General features: G+C 39.9%; 1 protein-coding gene across 5 annotated transcripts in view; it reads left to right on the plus strand.

Moving 5' to 3' along the window:
* MTUS2 (microtubule associated scaffold protein 2) overlaps positions 1-18,566 on the plus strand; it is a 279,879-nt gene that overhangs the window by 109,995 nt on the left and 151,318 nt on the right. For all 5 annotated transcript variants that reach the window (XM_084534381.1, XM_084534383.1, XM_084534382.1 and 2 more), the window contains 2 exons: positions 4,768-5,008; positions 14,615-14,821. In XM_084534381.1, coding sequence (XP_084390507.1) covers positions 4,768-5,008; positions 14,615-14,821 — 448 coding nt within the window. The remainder of the gene's footprint in view (positions 1-4,767; positions 5,009-14,614; positions 14,822-18,566) is intronic.

Consider the following 18,566-nt stretch of genomic DNA (forward strand, 5'->3'; position numbering starts at 1 on the left):
CAGTGCTGCCCTTTTCTCTTCAGCTTCCAGCTCTATCCCTTACATTTTGCATTCAGAGGAGGAATTATTAAAGTCTTTGAGAGCTTGTATATGCCACCCATTACTATGGTATCTTCACAGTCTCCCGGTAAGGTGAGGAAAAATTACTGTAAGATGAGGGAAAATTACTAGGTTATTACCATTTAACTGAAATTTAAGACAAAATAACACAGACTGTGTAGCTGTTTGGCTGATTATAGGGTGACGTGACCTTCCGAAGACCATAGGTTTCTATAGCCCATACAGTCGAGTTTGGGAAAATCAGGCAGCGTCAGCAGACCCAGCTGGAAGTGAAAGACCAATTTCTGGGCACTGTGAAAGACTGTTCTTAACATGAAAAGGACTTAGGTTGTGGCAGGTCTTCAAAGTGATTTATTCTAGACAAGAGTTAGAAGGATGACAAGTATGAGCTAGAGAAGGCCCAAAGCATTTTATTCCCCTCCAGGAAAAATGACTTTGGGTGGATATTTCAATGGGGGTAGTGTGAGCCCAAGCAAGCAGCTGCTTCAGAGAATCTGGATCGCCTGGAGGAGATACTGGGAAAGAAGTTGATCAAATTGAAGTGCTGAGTTTGCTTTATCTCAGGAGTCAGGATTTCTAGGATCAGCTGCTGATAACAGGGGATGACATTTAGTCTCTTCTGAAGTCACCCTAAAAGCAAGTACCTTAATCCCCTGCTGGTAAGGGAATGACAAAGGGGAGTGCTTTGGGTCCAGAATGAATCAAAAGAAAGGATAAAAAGGGATCTGTGCAAGTGGACAGATGCTTAAAAGAGGCTTTGCACAGTATCTGTTCATGGCAGATGACTGATGTGTGATCCAAAGGAAAGCAATTAGAATGGGCTGAGGGAGACCAAAATCGCCCTGGCAGATTGACAGTGCTGAAGACTCAGAGCTCTTGTAGACAAGGAGGTGCTGGGGCAGGATGACTACGCTACATCACCTTTGTGAGGGAAAAACTCCCAGACTACCCTATTTCACATGTCCAATTTGGGCTTTGGAGTGCTTTGATTAGCATTTTATAGCTCTTTACAGAGCTCTGATAGGGAGTGTTAATAGCTGCTATCAATCAGACCTGTAATCTCTAAGCAGCCTTCAACTAGCTAAACGGTAGGCACAGTTAAATACCCCTTTGGGGGCCATCAGCTCGGAAAGATAGGGAGGTGCTGTCTTGGACAAGAGACTTCAGGGCAAGACCTAGCTGAGGAAGACTAAAGGGCTAACCCTCAGGGCTCCTTGTGCTGCTGGTGTTAAAGCAAGGCAGCTTAGGTGAAAAATCCAGCTCTTTGGAACATCAACATAGCATGGAGGTAGATCTTCCTTGTGCACCTTCATAAAAACAAAACAAAACAAAACAAACAAACAACAACAACAAAAAAAAACCTCCTACTTAAAAATGCTTAAAAAAATAGGAAACAAACAAACAAAGAAAAAGTTTAGAAAATCTGATCAACAGGAAGACACAGCTTCCAAGGCTCACTCAAGATTGTTGATATGACTGTACTGGGAACATACAGGAACTCCCCAGCTCAGCTTCATCCTCAGCTCACCCAGAGCCTGTTCCCAATGGCCACCATGGACAAGAGCAACCTGTTGTGGAGGGATAGAGTTTACCTGTATGAATATGATCCATGCTTTACCAGATAGGGGGGTCTTGGTCCATTATATTTGCTACCTTATTGCTGCTCCCAAGAGCCCTGAGTCTAGCAGGGGTCCTTAAGGGGATCTGCAGATCCCCAGCTCTTCTGCCTGTCTCCCCAAGGTCGTGCTTGCCCCATTCAACCATTTCTGGGGCTATTTGCCAACAAGGATACTTTTCTGCTCCATAGAATACGGACTAAAGCCTGCTGAAGTGAAGACCCGTTAAAGGGGTAGGGGAAGTTGATTTATATATAAGTAAAATTGTGTTGTTTTTCCCCTCCAGTCTCATGATGTGAAATGTCTGAATCAGTTTTGCTGACTCTTTTCCCAAATAATTGCCCAAAGCAGGAACTTGACAAAAAGGATTCTTGCTTGAGGCTTTAATGTTTGACAACGATATAAACAAAGTAACATGAAGGAAAATGTAGAGCAACCTTACCTGCTGGCAGCACTGCTCGGAATTACCCAGGTTGTGGAAATTCGTGAATGTTTCAGGTACTTGCTGTAGACTTTCCAGCTCTTTCTAACAAGTTCATTAATTTGAACTGTGAGTGGTGAGTGGGGAATGTGCAGAGAGTGATACACACTACAATTCTGAGCTGAGCTTCCTTTTAGCTGACAGGCTGCCAAAGATCTTTTCTTTAAAAGTCCCTTGTACAAAAATCTGGTACAGGACACTAACAAGACTTATATGAATCCAAATCTCTCTTATCTGCTCTAAGATGGCTTTATAATCAATAATTGCACATGATTCTATTGGGACAACTTGAATTCCACACTTGAGGAATTCACTGCTAAATACAAAAGAAAAAGGTATGTATCTGCCCAGGGAGGTGGTGGAGTCACTGTCCCTGGGGGTGTTCAAGGAGAGGTTGGACGTGATGCTTAGGGACATGGGTTAGTGGGTAACATTGGTGGTAGGGGGGTGGTTGGACCAGGTGATCTTGAAGGTCTTGTCCAACCTTAATGATTCTGTGGTTCTATGATTCTATGACCATGGTAAGTTTATGTCTCCCTATGAACTGGGTTCTTTGAGAACCTGAACCTCTATTTCCTGAGAGACGGTTGGGTAAATCCTTCTCACTTCTTACAATGTGAGAAAATGTTTTATCCTTGTGATTGGTTTTGTGTGCATATTCCTGTGTTACTCGCAGCATACGGTCAATAAAGATGAAAATGATGTGACTGAAGGTTTGGTTAAGCTGACCCAGTTTATCAAAGTTGTATGGTTTCTATATTTAAAGATTAACTCTATTCCTTATACTAAAGTACTTGGCATTGGCATGTTTGCTGCCAGTTAAATATGAGATGATGGAAAGAGTATAGTGAAATCAGATTGAAATAAATTCATCAGGGAGAAAAAAAAAAATAATTGAATCTTATCCAAGAAACAATCTCATATCCAGAAGTTGAAAATAAGAAGCTAAGCATCTGCTACAGTCCAGGCATAGAAGATCATCTGTACAGTAAAAACCCGCATCCTAACTTGTAGAAATAGGTCATAGAAGTGTAATAAAAATGGAAACTGGTATATCTCATGGTAGGAAATAGTACTGCAAACAAAGGAAAAAATATAGAGCAAAAATATAATACTCAGTGCTTGTTACATCTGTCCCCCTAGTTCCTGTACAGATGCCTCAAAGATGCTATACTTAATAGTTTAAAGCCAATCTTGTCTCTTTTAGCAAATTAAAGATTTGCTAAATTAGGATTAAAGCTCTTGCAACAGCTAGGATCAAAGCATTTATAGCCAATGTTAAACTGCATATTCTGAATGCTCATAATTGCTAAATAGAAATTGATTTGGCATATTATATGCATCATAACTTGCAGCAGAGTTAATTAATTGCCAGTTACATTTCTTCCTAGGTAGCCTATGGCACTTTTTTTGATTAATTTTTAAAGAAATTTAGTTCAGATTTCGTATTTCCTAAGCCATTTTTTTCCTCTGGCCTAAATGAGATGCAATGAAAAAATATTCATGGGTCCTTGCTAGATTATGATGATTATGCGTTTTATAAGGAAATGGTAAAGAAGTTGGACTCTACCCAGAAGAGCAAACAGTTCTTTGCAAATGAGAAAGATGAAAGCCCAGAGAGTTTCTGGCATTGCTCTGTGCCCTCATCCTGAGATGGGGAAAGAAGTATACAGAGGTGAGGATCAGGGGTTGGCTGGAGTATAGAGGGATGCAGGGACTCAGTTGGGGAACCAGATCATTGTTTGACTGCAAGCTCTCCACTAACAGCCAGCTTGCTTGAAGCACGTCCAGCGTGGGACTTACTGTGCTGGCCTCACAGAATATGCCCTGTAAAGTACTGAGAGATTTGTCACTGACTTTTAGGAAAGAAGCATCTATTTATGACTAGCAGTAAATGTTTCATGTCTACAAATTTGCTTTTTTCACCAGATCAAAAGGGGAGCTGTGTTTTATAGCTCTGATTTGGAATATTCTGTCAGCCCCCTGATAATAAAACATACAGAAACATGCACACTTCCACAACTGCAACTCTTTGGGACTTTAGGGGCACAGATTACAGTGCACATTTTGCAGTAAGAGCACGTGGAGTTTTTTTCAGACACAAACAATTTGACAATCCCATTTCTCTTATAAGGTGAATTAAAATACCTTCAACTTTATTTATAACTGTTGTGTTAAAACAGACTCCCCCAAATTGTATCTATCTCAGTAAGAGTATTTTAAATAATTTCTAATAACAGTTCCACTTGCACATTCTCTGGGTGTATCTAACTCTTTAAATGATATCACCTCTCAGGACTTTACAATGAATTCATTTTCAATATTTGAAGATTTTATTTTATTTTTGTTCTGTTGTTAGTCAGTTTGTCTATTCTCTTCTTGGGAAGAGATCAATTCTTTATTTGGGTTTGTCTGGATTTTGTGATTGGAACATGTGTATTTGTGGAGAGGGATTCATATGGTTAGACCATCACTTTTTAAAAGTCTGCAATGGTCTGAAGCCCAGGCTCATGAGAAGGGAAAAATAGCCTTTATAAGCAATTTAGAGATACACATTCTCTGCATATATTCATTTATTGCATAATATCTGTGTTAATGATTTTTCTGTAGGTTGGGGAAAGGCCTGCAAAAGATGAATTTTGTCCTCCACAATATACCCACTACGAGGTTCCACCAAGTTTTTATCGATCTGCCATGATACTCAAGCCACAGCTAGGACTGGGTGCAGTCTCCAGGTTACCATCTGCAAAAAGCAGGATTCTCATTGCAAGTCAAAGATCCTCAGGTACCTGTCTTCATCAGCAAGGAGAAATAGCGAGTGCTCCCAGCCTCTATCACCCTGATGCTTCAGGTAAAGTATGAACTTTCTTTCTTTTCCTTTAACTATAGTTACCAATAAGAACCTTTTTTCAGATGTAAGTATCACAAAATGAGCAACATCTTAACCTGACACTACAAAGCTCCAATAACACTCTTTGAGAAGTGTCCTTTTATCCTGAGGCAAGGCTGACTGAAGAGTCTGGGGCTTGCACAAAGGTTGTTTAACAGGTCATTGCCTACAGAGGAGGATCAATTTCAGTAATAATTCTCATTGTGCTCTTTTTCATCTTACTCCTCCTTGTAAATACCTGAAAAGTCTTTGCTTTTGTCGTGTGGAAGATAATGGAACATTTTCTCCCATCATTAAGATCCCATTTTTCAGTCTGTCTATGATATTGTTCATCATGTTGTGTTATGAAAGTGTTGGTGGTGGTCAGATGTGCCAGCAGAGACCTTGATCCTCTGAAACCTTAGTATACACCTCTTTGGAGACAATGATTTTGATACCTTTTGATTCCCAGCTACTATGCAGGGCACAGCATGACCCCAGGCTGAATTACAGGGGAGGGAAAAGTCAAAAGTGTGCAACACCAGAAGACAGAGAGAATAATCACCTCTATAGGACACTTCTTGGTAGCCTGGAATAGCTTGGAGGTTTTAACAATGTACATTTAAGCAGCAAGTTCATGGACAAATGAAAATCAGTAATTGCCAGTGAAAAGTAACAGCTGCTTAACAGTCTGCAACTCTGCAGAGATCTTCAGATAATATTAAAAAAGGATAAAGTTAAGTAATGACTTGAGTTCATACAGTCCATCCTCTTGCCCCAGGACAGAATTCATTTGGATAAATGTTTATTTAACCTATTAATGAAAAACTATTTATAAAAACCTCCAATGTGAGAGATTCTACAGCCTCTGAAAAGGAAGGCTGCTCGAGTTAAAAGTTTTCCCTGGTGTTTTGCCTAATTTTTGTTGCAATTTATTTCCCCTCCTATCTGGAGAGGAATCACAGAATCATTAGGGTTGGAAAAGACCTCCAAGATCCAACCATCACCCTACCACTGATATCACAAACTAAACCACATCCCTAAGCACCACATCCAACCTTTTCTTTAACACCCCCAGGGATGGTGACTTCAACATCTCTATGTAGCAAATACTAGTTCAGCCATATATGTTGAATTCAGTCAGCACTGAATGTGGGAATAGATGTGCAGAGAGCAATTGGATCGTACTTTCCATTTAAATGAAAATGCAAGAAGCTGCAAGTTCAGGATACAACATGGATAAGCCCTTGTGTAACAGAAGCAAGTTTCGAAGACAGAAATGAGGGCAATGTACAAACAGGTCCTATTAACAAATCCAGTCTCTTTTCTGCTCCTTGGAAATAATATCACCTTGATTTTTATTCATCCAGCTTAATTAGCCTGAATCACTGATTACTGCAGACATGACTTTTCTCTAGCCATTTGTCATCTATATAGGACCATACGTTATATATATTATTTGTGTATATGTATATATATATATATACATACATTATTTTTATTATTTTACCGTCTTCCTGTATTGAAATTCTAAAATCTAAACAGTGTCAGCCTATCCTTCCTATTTATTGCCTGTAGTATCAACTTCAAAAATTCCAGTGAATGAGAAATATACGTGAGAAAATTGCAATAGCTGTTAGTGCGATTCCTATTCCACTGAAGTTCCTTTTCCTGAAGTTTTCCTATTTCTCAAAAATTGGGGATTTTTGAATCTTATCACTGATTATTTCTTGGACCTTGCCTGCTTTGGTGGTCAATTTAAATCAACAGCTCTCTGTAATTTCCTTCCTACAACTGTTATTTTGTTTGTTTCTCTCTAGCCTGTTGATACCTCACTGTTTCAAAGATTCTATTAAAGATAAATCATGGTAGTCCAATAATTTGTCTGCCTTCTCCTTCAGGATCCCAAAGTGTACCTCATCTGGTCTTTGGGCTCTAACTGTTTTTATTGATTTTAAATTACCAAAGACTTGTTCTGGAGAGGTAGCTAATGTCTCTAGTTTTTCACTGTCAACCCCAGGACACGTTTTTTTTCACTTCTGGCATCTCACTTTCCATTTTCCTTGTGAGATGAAGAACATGTTTAACTTTACTGCAACATCTTGTTCTGCTGCAAAGTACTTCACATTGCTTTCTGGTGATTCTGTGTCTCCCGTTACCGATCTTTCCTAAATTTCTGATACCTTCTAATTAGTTTACATTACTTTTAGGTTTTGCATTTTATTTCACATTCATAAACTTGAGTTTTCTTTGTTCAAAGCCTTTTCTTTGCATATCCTAAGTGACTTAATCTTTCATCAACATGTAACTTCGTAAGTCAGCTTATCAGTCTTTTCATCTTTACTAATTTCTTTTAGGAAGAATGAATTGCTCACGAAAGAGGATCAAGGGACAACAAAGACAGTACCAGTGTAAGATTGTGAGAGCAGCAGAGAACTGCTTTCTGCAGTTGTGCCTGTGCTGCTGCACAAATACATACCAGTATCATTTTCAGCTTTTTGTCAACCATTTTCCTATAATTTGGCAGTTTATTGTGGTATTAAACTTTGATCAGCATTATTGGTTTTGATGCAGTATTTGAGAAACACAATTAAATGTACCTTAGATGGAATCATATTTACAAATATAAGGAAAAAAATGCATGAGCATATTGTTAGCATGTTGGAAGTGGTGCTGGTAAGACTTTTGATCATGGGTATTGTGGGGTGTAAGGGCTTGGCTGACAGCACTGAAAGCAGCCGAGGACTAGCAGGCATTTTTCACTCAAGCATACTAGCCCTGCCTTCAAGAATGCTAATCAGCATCTCTTGCAGCTCAATCCTGAGCTTTTAATCCAGTTTTTAATCCTTGTGATTTCAGTCCTGCCCTTAGGTAATGGAAACAGGGATCTAGCCAGTTGCCATCCAGTGACAAAGTGTGGGGTACCACTGAGGATTTTAAAATTAAAATTGCCATGGCACAGTATCGAGGACAGAGCCAGGGCCTCATAATAAGGATTTTACTCCCCTCTGCCATGCCTTTCATAATGTAGCAGCCTGCTTAAGCAGCACTGATAAGCTGAGTGGTTTGGCCCATGTATAATGCTAATACTCATAAAACTGGCTGTAAGGTAATTGATAATTAAATCCCTGAACTGCTGTGATGGATTGCAAGTATGGCTCGTACATTAAGGGCTTTGTTAGTTTTAAGACATACCAGGTGAAAAGTGAAATAATGATGAACGTTCCCACAGTTCTTCAAGTGTGATGCCTAAAATGTGATCATTCATCTGTACGACACTGGACACAGGCACTGACAGTGGCTGCAAGTTACTTACTGACCAGTAATGCTACTTAGGTAATGCTTTACATTGGATGGGTCTGGCAAGCAGTCTGACCTGTAAAGAGAGGCATTGTGCACTGTAGGTAAGATAGGAAGCCACTGAATTGGGGTGTATTTAAGCGTATATTAGGTATCTGAAAGCTGAACTTTTGTTTATCTTATGTAAATTGACTCTGCTCTTTCTTTTGGAAACTTGTAATTCAAAACAAGCATTGAAGGATATTGTGTCTAGAACATATAAATGATGAATATGTTTCCTTGGTTCTGAAGACTTGGAGCAAATGTGGCAGGATATACATGTACATTTATTAGCTGATTAATTTAATGGGATTAATGTCTCATTTTGAGAAGTATGACAGAGATCTCATCATTAAATCTTCACTTAATTCTACACTTTTTTGAGTAGTGCTTATGGTAATTTTTTTTCTCAAAGAGGGAGTTAATGAAATTTTGTTTCCTTATTACCTCTCCATCGATTGAATTTTCCAGTCCTGAGGGTCTAGCAGTTTCTTTCATTTCTCAACAAGTCAACTCTTGTTAAAAATTAAATTTACATGCACATCAGGACAGCAGTGTTTCTGATTTACCGAGACACACACAGACATATGTATTTGTGTATTTGCAAATATTTATTGTAAATTTCATCATTAATGATACAATATGTCTTTAGCTTTTTCCTGATAAGATTTCAGCTTTGCTTTTGTGCTGATTTTCAGGAATACCTAATACTTGAACAAGTAATTGTGTTTTGGTGATACAGAAGAGGTTTTGAAGTTACTTCCTGAAGTATTTCATTACTGCTGCTCCAGCTGCATGCTCATTTTATAGGCTTGCAGTCTGATGTACTTGCATTTGAGCTGGAAAACTTAATTATTTTTTTTAAGAAGAGAGGTGAGAAGTTCAGAATCAAAAATATTCTGTAACCCTCACTAATCTGCAATGGTTTCAGTTGTCACTCTCAGCTTCCTTTGGGTGAGCAATCTGATTGCATTTCCTAAAGAAGAATGAAGTACTTTGAAGGGAAACACTCCTCTCCATCGAAGTCTTGCTAGGGATATTGTCACCATACTCAAGACGTAGCCATATGCCACCTCTCAGCTCCCATCAGTTACTGACTCTTCAAAGACTCAGAATACCTCTTATGAGAAGGGTTGCCTATATGGCTGTGTTGTATCAGAGATAATCCAGGTGTAGTAGCAAACAAATGCCTCATCCCCTACCTCTTCCCCAAGGAGAGCTGATCATAGCTGGCTGGGCACCTGCAGCACATCCGAGCAGGTGATGAGCAGCAGCTTGGCGGAAGATGTGGCTCCAGTGCACCAAGATGTGGTCTTGGTGCCCTGTACTTTGAGAAGAAAATGCAGTGAGTGTGGCTCTGTTTCTTGTTTCTGTGGGCTGCGTTGCACATCAGCTCTAGAAAGTAAACACAGACATTTGCAGCTTGAATGAAGCACAAGCTGAGAAATTCTTGGGGCACTGAGAATGTGCTAAATGGCCTTGGTTTGTCTGGGAGCTAGAAAGGCACAGAGCAGCTGTAGTGGGGGGTTAAATATGAAGCAGGTGATGGTGAACATTTCCTGCTATGTGATGTTCAACAGGGACAACTGTCTTGCCTTTGGAACTGGCCAGTCCCAGGCTTGACAGTATTTAGATGAGAGAGCATCAGGGAAGCTGGGCATAATATGCTCACTGTTGTAAAACCCTCTGGTTTAAAGTGTAGGTAATTAAACCTATTGTTTTCAGGCCTCTTTCCTCAGCTATTGTTCAAAGGAAAAATAATTATGTCAATAACAGGGAAAACACAAGGATACTGGAAACAGAATTGGTTTCTTATTTGGCAGATTTGTTTTTAATCTCTGAAGATATCAAAGACTGAGTTAACTCCGAGGTGCCTTGAAAAACTACTTGTATTATCTCTGACTAATTCTGCAAACATGTAGATAACATTTTTGCCCCAGATTTCCCAACACAAGGAAAATGATGTTCAGAGCAGCATCTAAAAGAAGGTGAGCTCTTTGAGAGTGAATCACACCTAGTGGTGGAAGTTTTAAGAGAAAAGCTTGTCCAAAAAAAAAAAAAAAAAAAAAAAAAAAGAGGAAAAACAAACAAAAAAACAATAACAAAGGCTTAGCATGGATCCCTAAATCACAAGTGGGGTCATGGAGTTGAAGTCTTGAACTGCTACTTTCTCAGATAAATACATGCATGGAATTCATTTCTATAGCTTTTCATTTGTTTTAGCTAAAAGCTATTTCAGCCGTCACAGAGAAGTCACAGTAAAGGTGCTCGTTAGTTATACATGTGCATGGAGATGCGATTTGTGTGCACTGCAGATGCATAAGAAGTCTCGCTCAGACTGTTTTTAAGGCTCCCCAGGCACGTCTGTTTTTTGTCAATCAGTTGTTACCTCAAAATGTTTTTGTCCTCCTAGATGGAAATAGTTTGAAGTGTCACAGAAAATCATTTGTGTGCCATACAGACAACAATACTTAATTCTATAATTAGCTTCAGGCAGTGAGGCAAGCTGGAAAGATTTTTGCCAATTTTTTGTTAAGCTTATTTTGGCAGATTTTTATTAAAATGAAAGCTGCTCATTAAAATAACTTTTGTTTTGTACTTGCAGACCTTGTTTGCAGGAGTGCTTCTACACTTCCAAGAAATAGAAATAGAGAACAAATACGCATCATAAAACTTGATGATATTTAGAAAAGAAAACATGTAAAATAGGCTGATGCCTCATGTGTTTTAATGGGAAAGAAGACACAAACTGGCTTAGCTTTAAGGATTTGAATGCATCCTTAATGTGGATAATGTCCTGCCCTCAGGTTCTTCTGAGGCCCTTGTGGTAGAGAAGAGCTGGATTACAAAGAAGGAAGGGAAAAGTAATTTAAGGAAGATGATGAGTTCAAGACACAAAATATTGTTAGTTCAGGGGAAACATGAATAGGAGTCACAAACTGAGAAGTCCCCAAGCACAGAAGTGTGAGAAACATCGGGAATAATCCTCACAGAACTGAGAGCATGAATTTGAAGGTAAAGGTAGAGATGGGTAGAGGTGGGGCATTGTTTGCTGCAGCAAGGTGCCAAAGTTTGTCACTAATTTGTACCTCCTGGTTTTATGAAATTTCCTCTTCAGCAGCAGCATTGGTGGCTCCATGCTTGCTCTGCAGTGCTCAGTGCCCTGCTGGCTGCAGGCAGGTGCTCGTGTGGTGGCAGAGAAAAGAGAGCTTGGGGACTCAGCACAGGCATCCCTGCAGTAAAGCTGGGGACATGGGAGTCCCAGGTGGACCTCACAGTCCTAGGGCAAGCTCATTTCAAATGCTTTTTAAACAAAACTATTTCTAACCACTTCCCTCCCTGCCCCAGTGGATTTATTCCCCTATTCTGCTGCAGGAAATCTGTCATATTTATAGCTTTTTGCTCTAGAATGGAAAGGTTTCTCCCTCCACCTCGATTTTCAGTGGTTCTTAGGAAAAAGAAATCTCATCTCTCAGCTTGTGTAGCACAGGCCTAGTTATGCATTTTTTTTGGAAGCCTGGAAAACCCACAGGAGACAGACCCATAGCTTTTCTCTGCTGCCACTGACCTGGGCAGGTTCGTTGCTCTGCCGTTGAGCTTACAGCTGCTTGCTGTGGGTCCTCATGTTTGCTTCACATCAGGAGGCTGCTTGGGTTTGGCCCTGCCATTGATACAACACAGGGAATGTTTTGCACACTGTGACTGTTTTGTGTGCCTTTTGTCATACATAATGTCATTAGTATAATTAGTCCTGCAGGTACATGGCCAAGATGATGTTGGGTCATGCCCTTGCATGACTTGGGTCATGCCCCAAGTGTGTGGCTAGGTAAGTAGGATGTCTGGCCCATCCAAAAACCAGCTGCAGTGCTCAAATCAGCATTGGTGAGGCCATGTCAAGTCTGGCTGTGGAAGGGAGAGATTGTGGGGTCATCCTTCTGTAGGAAAAAGTGCAGTCTTATACTAGCACAAGCTGATCTGGATCCCACCTTGAGCATTTGTCAGTGCAGGAAGATACTAGTCCACTCCGAGGGATTCTGACCAAAGATAATAAGCATGTAATTCCTGGCATTTGGGACTCTTAAAGCCTCTCGCTGTATACTTCTTATTGTTCCTACATGAATATCAGTGAATTCTACATGAATATCTGTGATTCACACCAAGTGCAATCTGTGCTGTTGGTGCTGAGGGAAACATTGGGAGCAGGTTCTGTACTTTGCTGTGTAGTCATTTAGATGTGAATGTCAAGTCCCAGCAGTGGGGAGGGAAAACAGGGAACCATAAAACAGCTGTAATGGACCACTGTCAATGTAATACTGCACAAGCCAGCAGCAATTTGTTATCTATTCTCCTTGGTAATGTGCCTGCACTGCCCTTCACCTGCACCTGGAGCCCACAGCTCCCTCGGGGCACTTCATCACATAGTCCAAAGGAAGCCAGATTCAGCATCAAAGTCCAACATCATCCCTGGTGGTGAAAAAAATGTCATCAGGGAATTTTTAGTCTTTTGTTACACACTGCAGGTATTTGTTACTTTCTTTATGGTTACTCTCCACAGTACATCATCCTCTGGGCTGCTAAAGGTGCAGTGGCCAGACATTCAGTTCCTTGTGTCTTAATAGAGGCCTTAACTCATGAAAAATGGCTGCAAAAATACATTTTTAAGAGTTTAAAGGATATAAAATATTTCATTTCAATTATTTTGTTGATCAAGAAGCTTTTTTTTTTTTTTAATAAGAATGTGTTTTATAGGAAAACCACTCCTTTTTGGCTTGGTGTTACAGATAGAGCTATTTCAAAAGAAACAGCTTAGCTCTGTAGAACAAAACTTAGTATTGTTACTATCATGAGGTACACAACTATCTTTCAAAATCCCTGTAACATTTTTTTCTGCTCAAAGGAATTAGTCTTGTTTTCTATAAACTCTCCTCAAAGTGTAATGCTTCATTAACATTAATACGGCTGTGACCTACATAGTTTACAATAGAATTAGATACTGTAATAATGTGAAGATCATATTTGTACCGTGTGGTTAATTTGTATCTTTCTTTTATATTATGAATGCTCACTGCACCCTTTAAAGTATGTGTCAGGTTAAGTCATGAACAGCATTGACCAGATGGGAATGGAAAGAAGGTGACTTTATGGCTTTTTCTGGCAGAGTATGTTGATAATTTTAATTCTACCTTGTCTTCTAACCTTCTGGCCCTGATTGCTGAAGCACTCAAGCATCAACTTTTAGAGAACTTTTTTTTCTCTGCTTTTCAGGATGCCACAAGGAACACAAATCTGTTAGTGTCAAAATACAAATGCTCTGTCCAAATGTACAGTTGAGTTATAGATCTGCTTGGTATCCAGGCCTTCAAAGCAAAACCAAACCCAGAGCTTTAGTTCTTCCATGAAAACAATTTGAGACATTTATGGACTTGTCTTCTGGATTTGCCTGGAAAAGTTTGCCTAAGCAGAACGTGGGTAGGTTCCCTTCAAACAAACTGGAGACAGATGACCAGTTGGTGCTTACCCCAGGCACACATGGTAGCCAAACTGTTGTTGTTGCCTAATTTCATCCTTTGTAAGCCCTCTATTGGAAGTTGTCTGAGACTTGGTTGATGTCATCCATGTAAGCTGATGTTTTATAGTGAGTTGAACACTCTCGGTATAAATGGCTAGTGGTATACTAAAAAAGTACAACTTCACAGGGCAAGTTCTTGTTCCCAGGCATGGTGTGAGAGAAGGGCATTTTCTTTTAGCAAAATATGAAAGAAAGACTTCAAAGAAGTATTTTCTTTGATGGAATAAAAAGAAGTCCTGTGTCCTTGAGGAGGATTGTTGGTATTCTACAATAGCTTCCAAAACTGGAGGCTATGCAATGACGTGTTTGTCTCAGAGTCTGAGTTTCTTTTAATTGGCACATAAGAAATGTAAAATTAGAAAGTGATACAGCATAAAAGAAGATAACTTTTTTTTTTTTTTAAAGTAATGGACTTGAACTACATTATTTGTTGGAATTTTGACTTTGTGCCTCATGGGTTCTTGCTGTATTTCACATTTTAAAAATTATGGCAACCTATAATTGTTTCACAGAATTACTTTTTAATAAAGCAAAGAATAAGACATTACTGCAGTTTGAGCTGCCCTCAAAAATTGTATTCAGTCTTTTACTGACTTTATGTAGTTAGTTGCTACAAGTAGTATTCCCAGGTATGTCCCAACTGAGTTTAATACAAAATTATTTCTTTTTCCTTCTTTCAGTTGATCTTAAGAAAGGCCCATGTCCAAATGCTGCAAAGTCAAATCTCCCCAAGCCATGTCAGACTGGACTTCGTCCTCCAAGTTATTCGCGGTTGCCAGCGGCTAAGCTGGCAGCATTTGGTTTTGTCAGGAGCTCAAGCGTATCCTCCGTCTCCAGCAACCAGTCAAATGACAGTGCTCAGAGTGATCAAAGCAGGACGACCAACCGTAAGTCCAAAAAGTGGCCTTCTTTTTTTGGGGGGATATAAAATAGATGTACTCCGGGATTGTCCAGACTGTAGTCTGCATACAAGGACTAAATCTCTGCAGAATTCACTGATCTGTTCTATGCCACTGAGATGTGGGTTTGGTATCTTGATTTCCCAGAGTAATTCTATAAAATATTATTAATAATAGATGAATAGTTACTGAATGTACATTGCACATAGAAGGAATTAGTTTTGCCTTTTGCGGAGAAAATTGTGTTGAGAGTGAACCTGAAGCATTTCTCTATTCGGTTTTTATGTAAAATACCCCTTCATACAAGCTGAAGTAAGTAAATAATCATAGCAATCTGTGTTTGGTAAGCACATTGCAGCCATGGAGAACAGTTTAGAATATATATAATCCAAAATGAACAGCGGAGTCTTTCTCATGCATTTTTTTTCTGTCTCTTAATATGCAGAATAATAAACATGTTTTAGAAAATTAATGCCATTGGTATAAAATGTGATCAGAACTGATGTCGCAGCTATTGTCTCATCTCCAGACTTGGAAAGATCCCTTGGCTGAAATGTCATTTCAAATCCTATTTTCTGTAACGACTGTTAATTTTGTTAAATCCAAAATAATACCCACTGGAGTGTGCAGTCCTTGGGAAGTGTGCACAAGCCTTGGGCTTGCAGCAGAAAGGGGGATTGAGGGATTTTCATGCCCATTTTTCTTGCTTTGAAGACAAGATCGAGACTGAACTGTGTCAATATCAAAGCAAGTGTTATCAGCTGGGGAGGGATGCAGACAGGGGGACCAGGTGACATAAAGCACCAGAGACAAGATGCTGCAGGCTCCAAAACCTTTCACTGTTTGTATTAATGCAAAATGAAAAACAATAATAAATAAAATGAAAGTAGTTAAAAGCCCTAAGTATTTTCCCTCTCCTGTCTTATATGGAATCAATGAAACGTAGAAGTGTCAGAACTCCATTGCATTCTGACTTTTCCAGTGTTTCCAAGCAAGCACTTGTATCCTTGTTTTACTCTTGGACTGATGGCTCATTTCTGTTTAGTTTCTACTGAGCTTTACTTTGAAAGTAGTCAATCTCTTCGCTTTGCATTTCACCCTACATCCTAAGACTTTGGAAAGCATTTCCTTTTTTTCTGGTGGTATAATCTTTTTGTCTCTGATTACATAAAGGCATTGTTAGGGATAGAATTACCTAGTTGCTTATTAGTTCTAAGCTACACCTCTGCAAGAAATGTTGTGTAGCAATTTCAGGTGTGAATCTGAAAAAAAACACCATGTGTAGTTTTTGGACTATCCTTGAACATAGCTGATGCAAACAGGTACATTTCATACATCTGAGAATTCTCTAAAAGGAAAATGCTCTAAACTGTGCAACCTGAAGCAACAGATCTCAGTTCAAATACTGTACAAGAAGCACTAGTCATCTGAGACTCAGAAAGCTACATTTAGCTCTTCATTTGTCTTAAAAGAAGTTGATTTCATTTGTGTATTATGTCGTGTTTTTGTATTATATTTGTACATTAAGCCCTTAAAATCTGAAATCGTATTTCAATCCCCATAAGAAAGTGGAAGTACGTGTTGCATACATTTTGTTGCAGTCCACTTAGTTGAAGATGATAACCATCTTTAACTTATGATTACAATTTTGTGAATGACTTCTGCATGTTGCAAGAATATCTCTGGGTGGATATGAAAATTACCCAGGGGAAGTGTTCTGCTGGTACAAATTCATGTAGACATGAGCATGGCCTGTCACCTGATGAAAACTGGGACCTATCATTTCTGATTTTGCACACAAATTAGATAACTCATCTAAGCAGTCGTCTAGTTTCCCTCCACTCCATGGGAGAGCAAGAGAATGGACGTCTCCAGAGGGCCATCTGCCTGACATGGTTTGTGACATGCACCGCTGTTTGGCACAAAAGGCACAACTTTTTAAATTTGTCTTTATTTCCAAATGGATAATGCTTCTTCCTGGACCCGGGGTGACAGAGCGAGAAGGGGCTTTTCCAAGGGGGTGAGTGCACACCCTGTATTTGTGGTGTTTGCCCTTGGGTAAGTCATCACACAAGAAGTTACCAAACATCACCCATTTTCTTTGTCTTAAAAGCAACATAATTCCCATTAATCACTCCTGATAGGACACCTTTCTTTCATGCATGGCAGAAAAAATATTCTCTACGTACCAGCAAAAAATATTCTATGTACCAGCAAGAGTTAAATTAGGTGCCCAACACCCAAGGAGCACAAATTAGTTGCCTTCCATTCTGCTACAGCTTATTTAACACAGATCAGCAGTGCACTTCAACATGCTTGGAAAGCAACTGAAGAGTGGATGTAGAGAGAAGTATTGGCTCAGGAATCTTAGCATGACGTGTTATTCCTTCCTTTCTCTGTCTGCTGGAAGAATGGTTTTATTTAAATTAAATAAATAGCTGATTCTGTAGTTACTACCTGAGATCGTGTCTTTGACTAAATCAGGCTTAGCAAAGGGCAGGGTAAAGTTTTACTGTTAATTTCCTAGCTCAGTAGGGTAGAAAATGCAAAATGATCTAGCTTCAGAAATCTTCAAAGATACATGATAACACAATTTCCTATTTAAGCAGTATCTCTGCATGTCAGAGAGACAGAAGTAATTGAAAACATCTTACAAGTCTGCATATGTTATAAATAGAGGGCCTGCCACTGTTGAAAGTGAAGGGGCTCACCTCAAGATCTTATATCTGCCAGAAAAAAAATCACCATGTACTGGCAGTTTCTAAAAAGCAGATGGCTTTAGCCGGGTGGGAGGAAAACATAGGTTTATTCTGGGGGCAGAGTGTTTTATGAGAAACAGTGATTCTTTAAGAGGTCCTGGTGTGATCCTGTGCTTGCTTTTCTCTCCACTGCCAGATGTCTCGTGGTGTTAGCTCTTCCTGAACTCGTGATTCTTACATTTCTTTTCAGCAGTCCCAAGCGGTGTCTCTTTTTGACGTACTAATACCGATGAAATGCTGTCTAGAGAGCAAAACCACACTTGTTTAGAGTAAGGAGACATGATGTTTGTGTTGCAGGGAAGTTTGTTACTGGAGTTGTGATGCGGCAGCTTTGTTTCTAACCAGATTTCTCCCCTTCCCCTGACCTTTCTGCAAGCAGTAAGCCTGGATGTGGCATAGAGCTTGTGCTGTGCTTCTCAGCTGACTCTTCCTGGCAATAGCCTCGTATTCTTACTGACTCAATTAAACAGATTTGCAGTGGTGAGACACTGCCCTTTTCCCATGGTAGGGACAGGGCAGGCTGTGCAGCGCTTGCCTGCTTGCCCTCTGCTCTTTCTTGGACTCTTGTCCCTGTGGTATGTGTATAAGCGAGGCTGTGGTTCACTGATAACAAACCAACTTCTACTGCCGTGCCATCAGCTGCTTGTCAGGATCAGTTGTAATGAGGCTCTGCTCCTATGGGGTCCTGCCCAACCATGTGTGGCATCCAACATCTGTGGCATCCAACCTGTCCAGCCCGTCAGCAGCTTCTGGGGCAGGGAACTGACCTGCAATGCAGGGTCACTGCTCCATCTGGTCATATAAAATCCATTTTCTGGTGCTTACACATTCTGTGCACAGGGCAGCCAGAGTCCATGAAGCTCTGTGAGGATGGATAATGGTGGCATGTGAGGCAGCTTCTCACCTTGCTGAAGGAGGTGGGATGCAATGACAGAAGCCAAAGACTGCTCCATTTTGAGAGATGAAGATGGGTG

Source organism: Aythya ferina (assembly GCF_964211825.1).
Source record: "Aythya ferina genome assembly, chromosome: 1".
Lineage (NCBI taxonomy): Eukaryota > Metazoa > Chordata > Aves > Anseriformes > Anatidae > Aythya > Aythya ferina.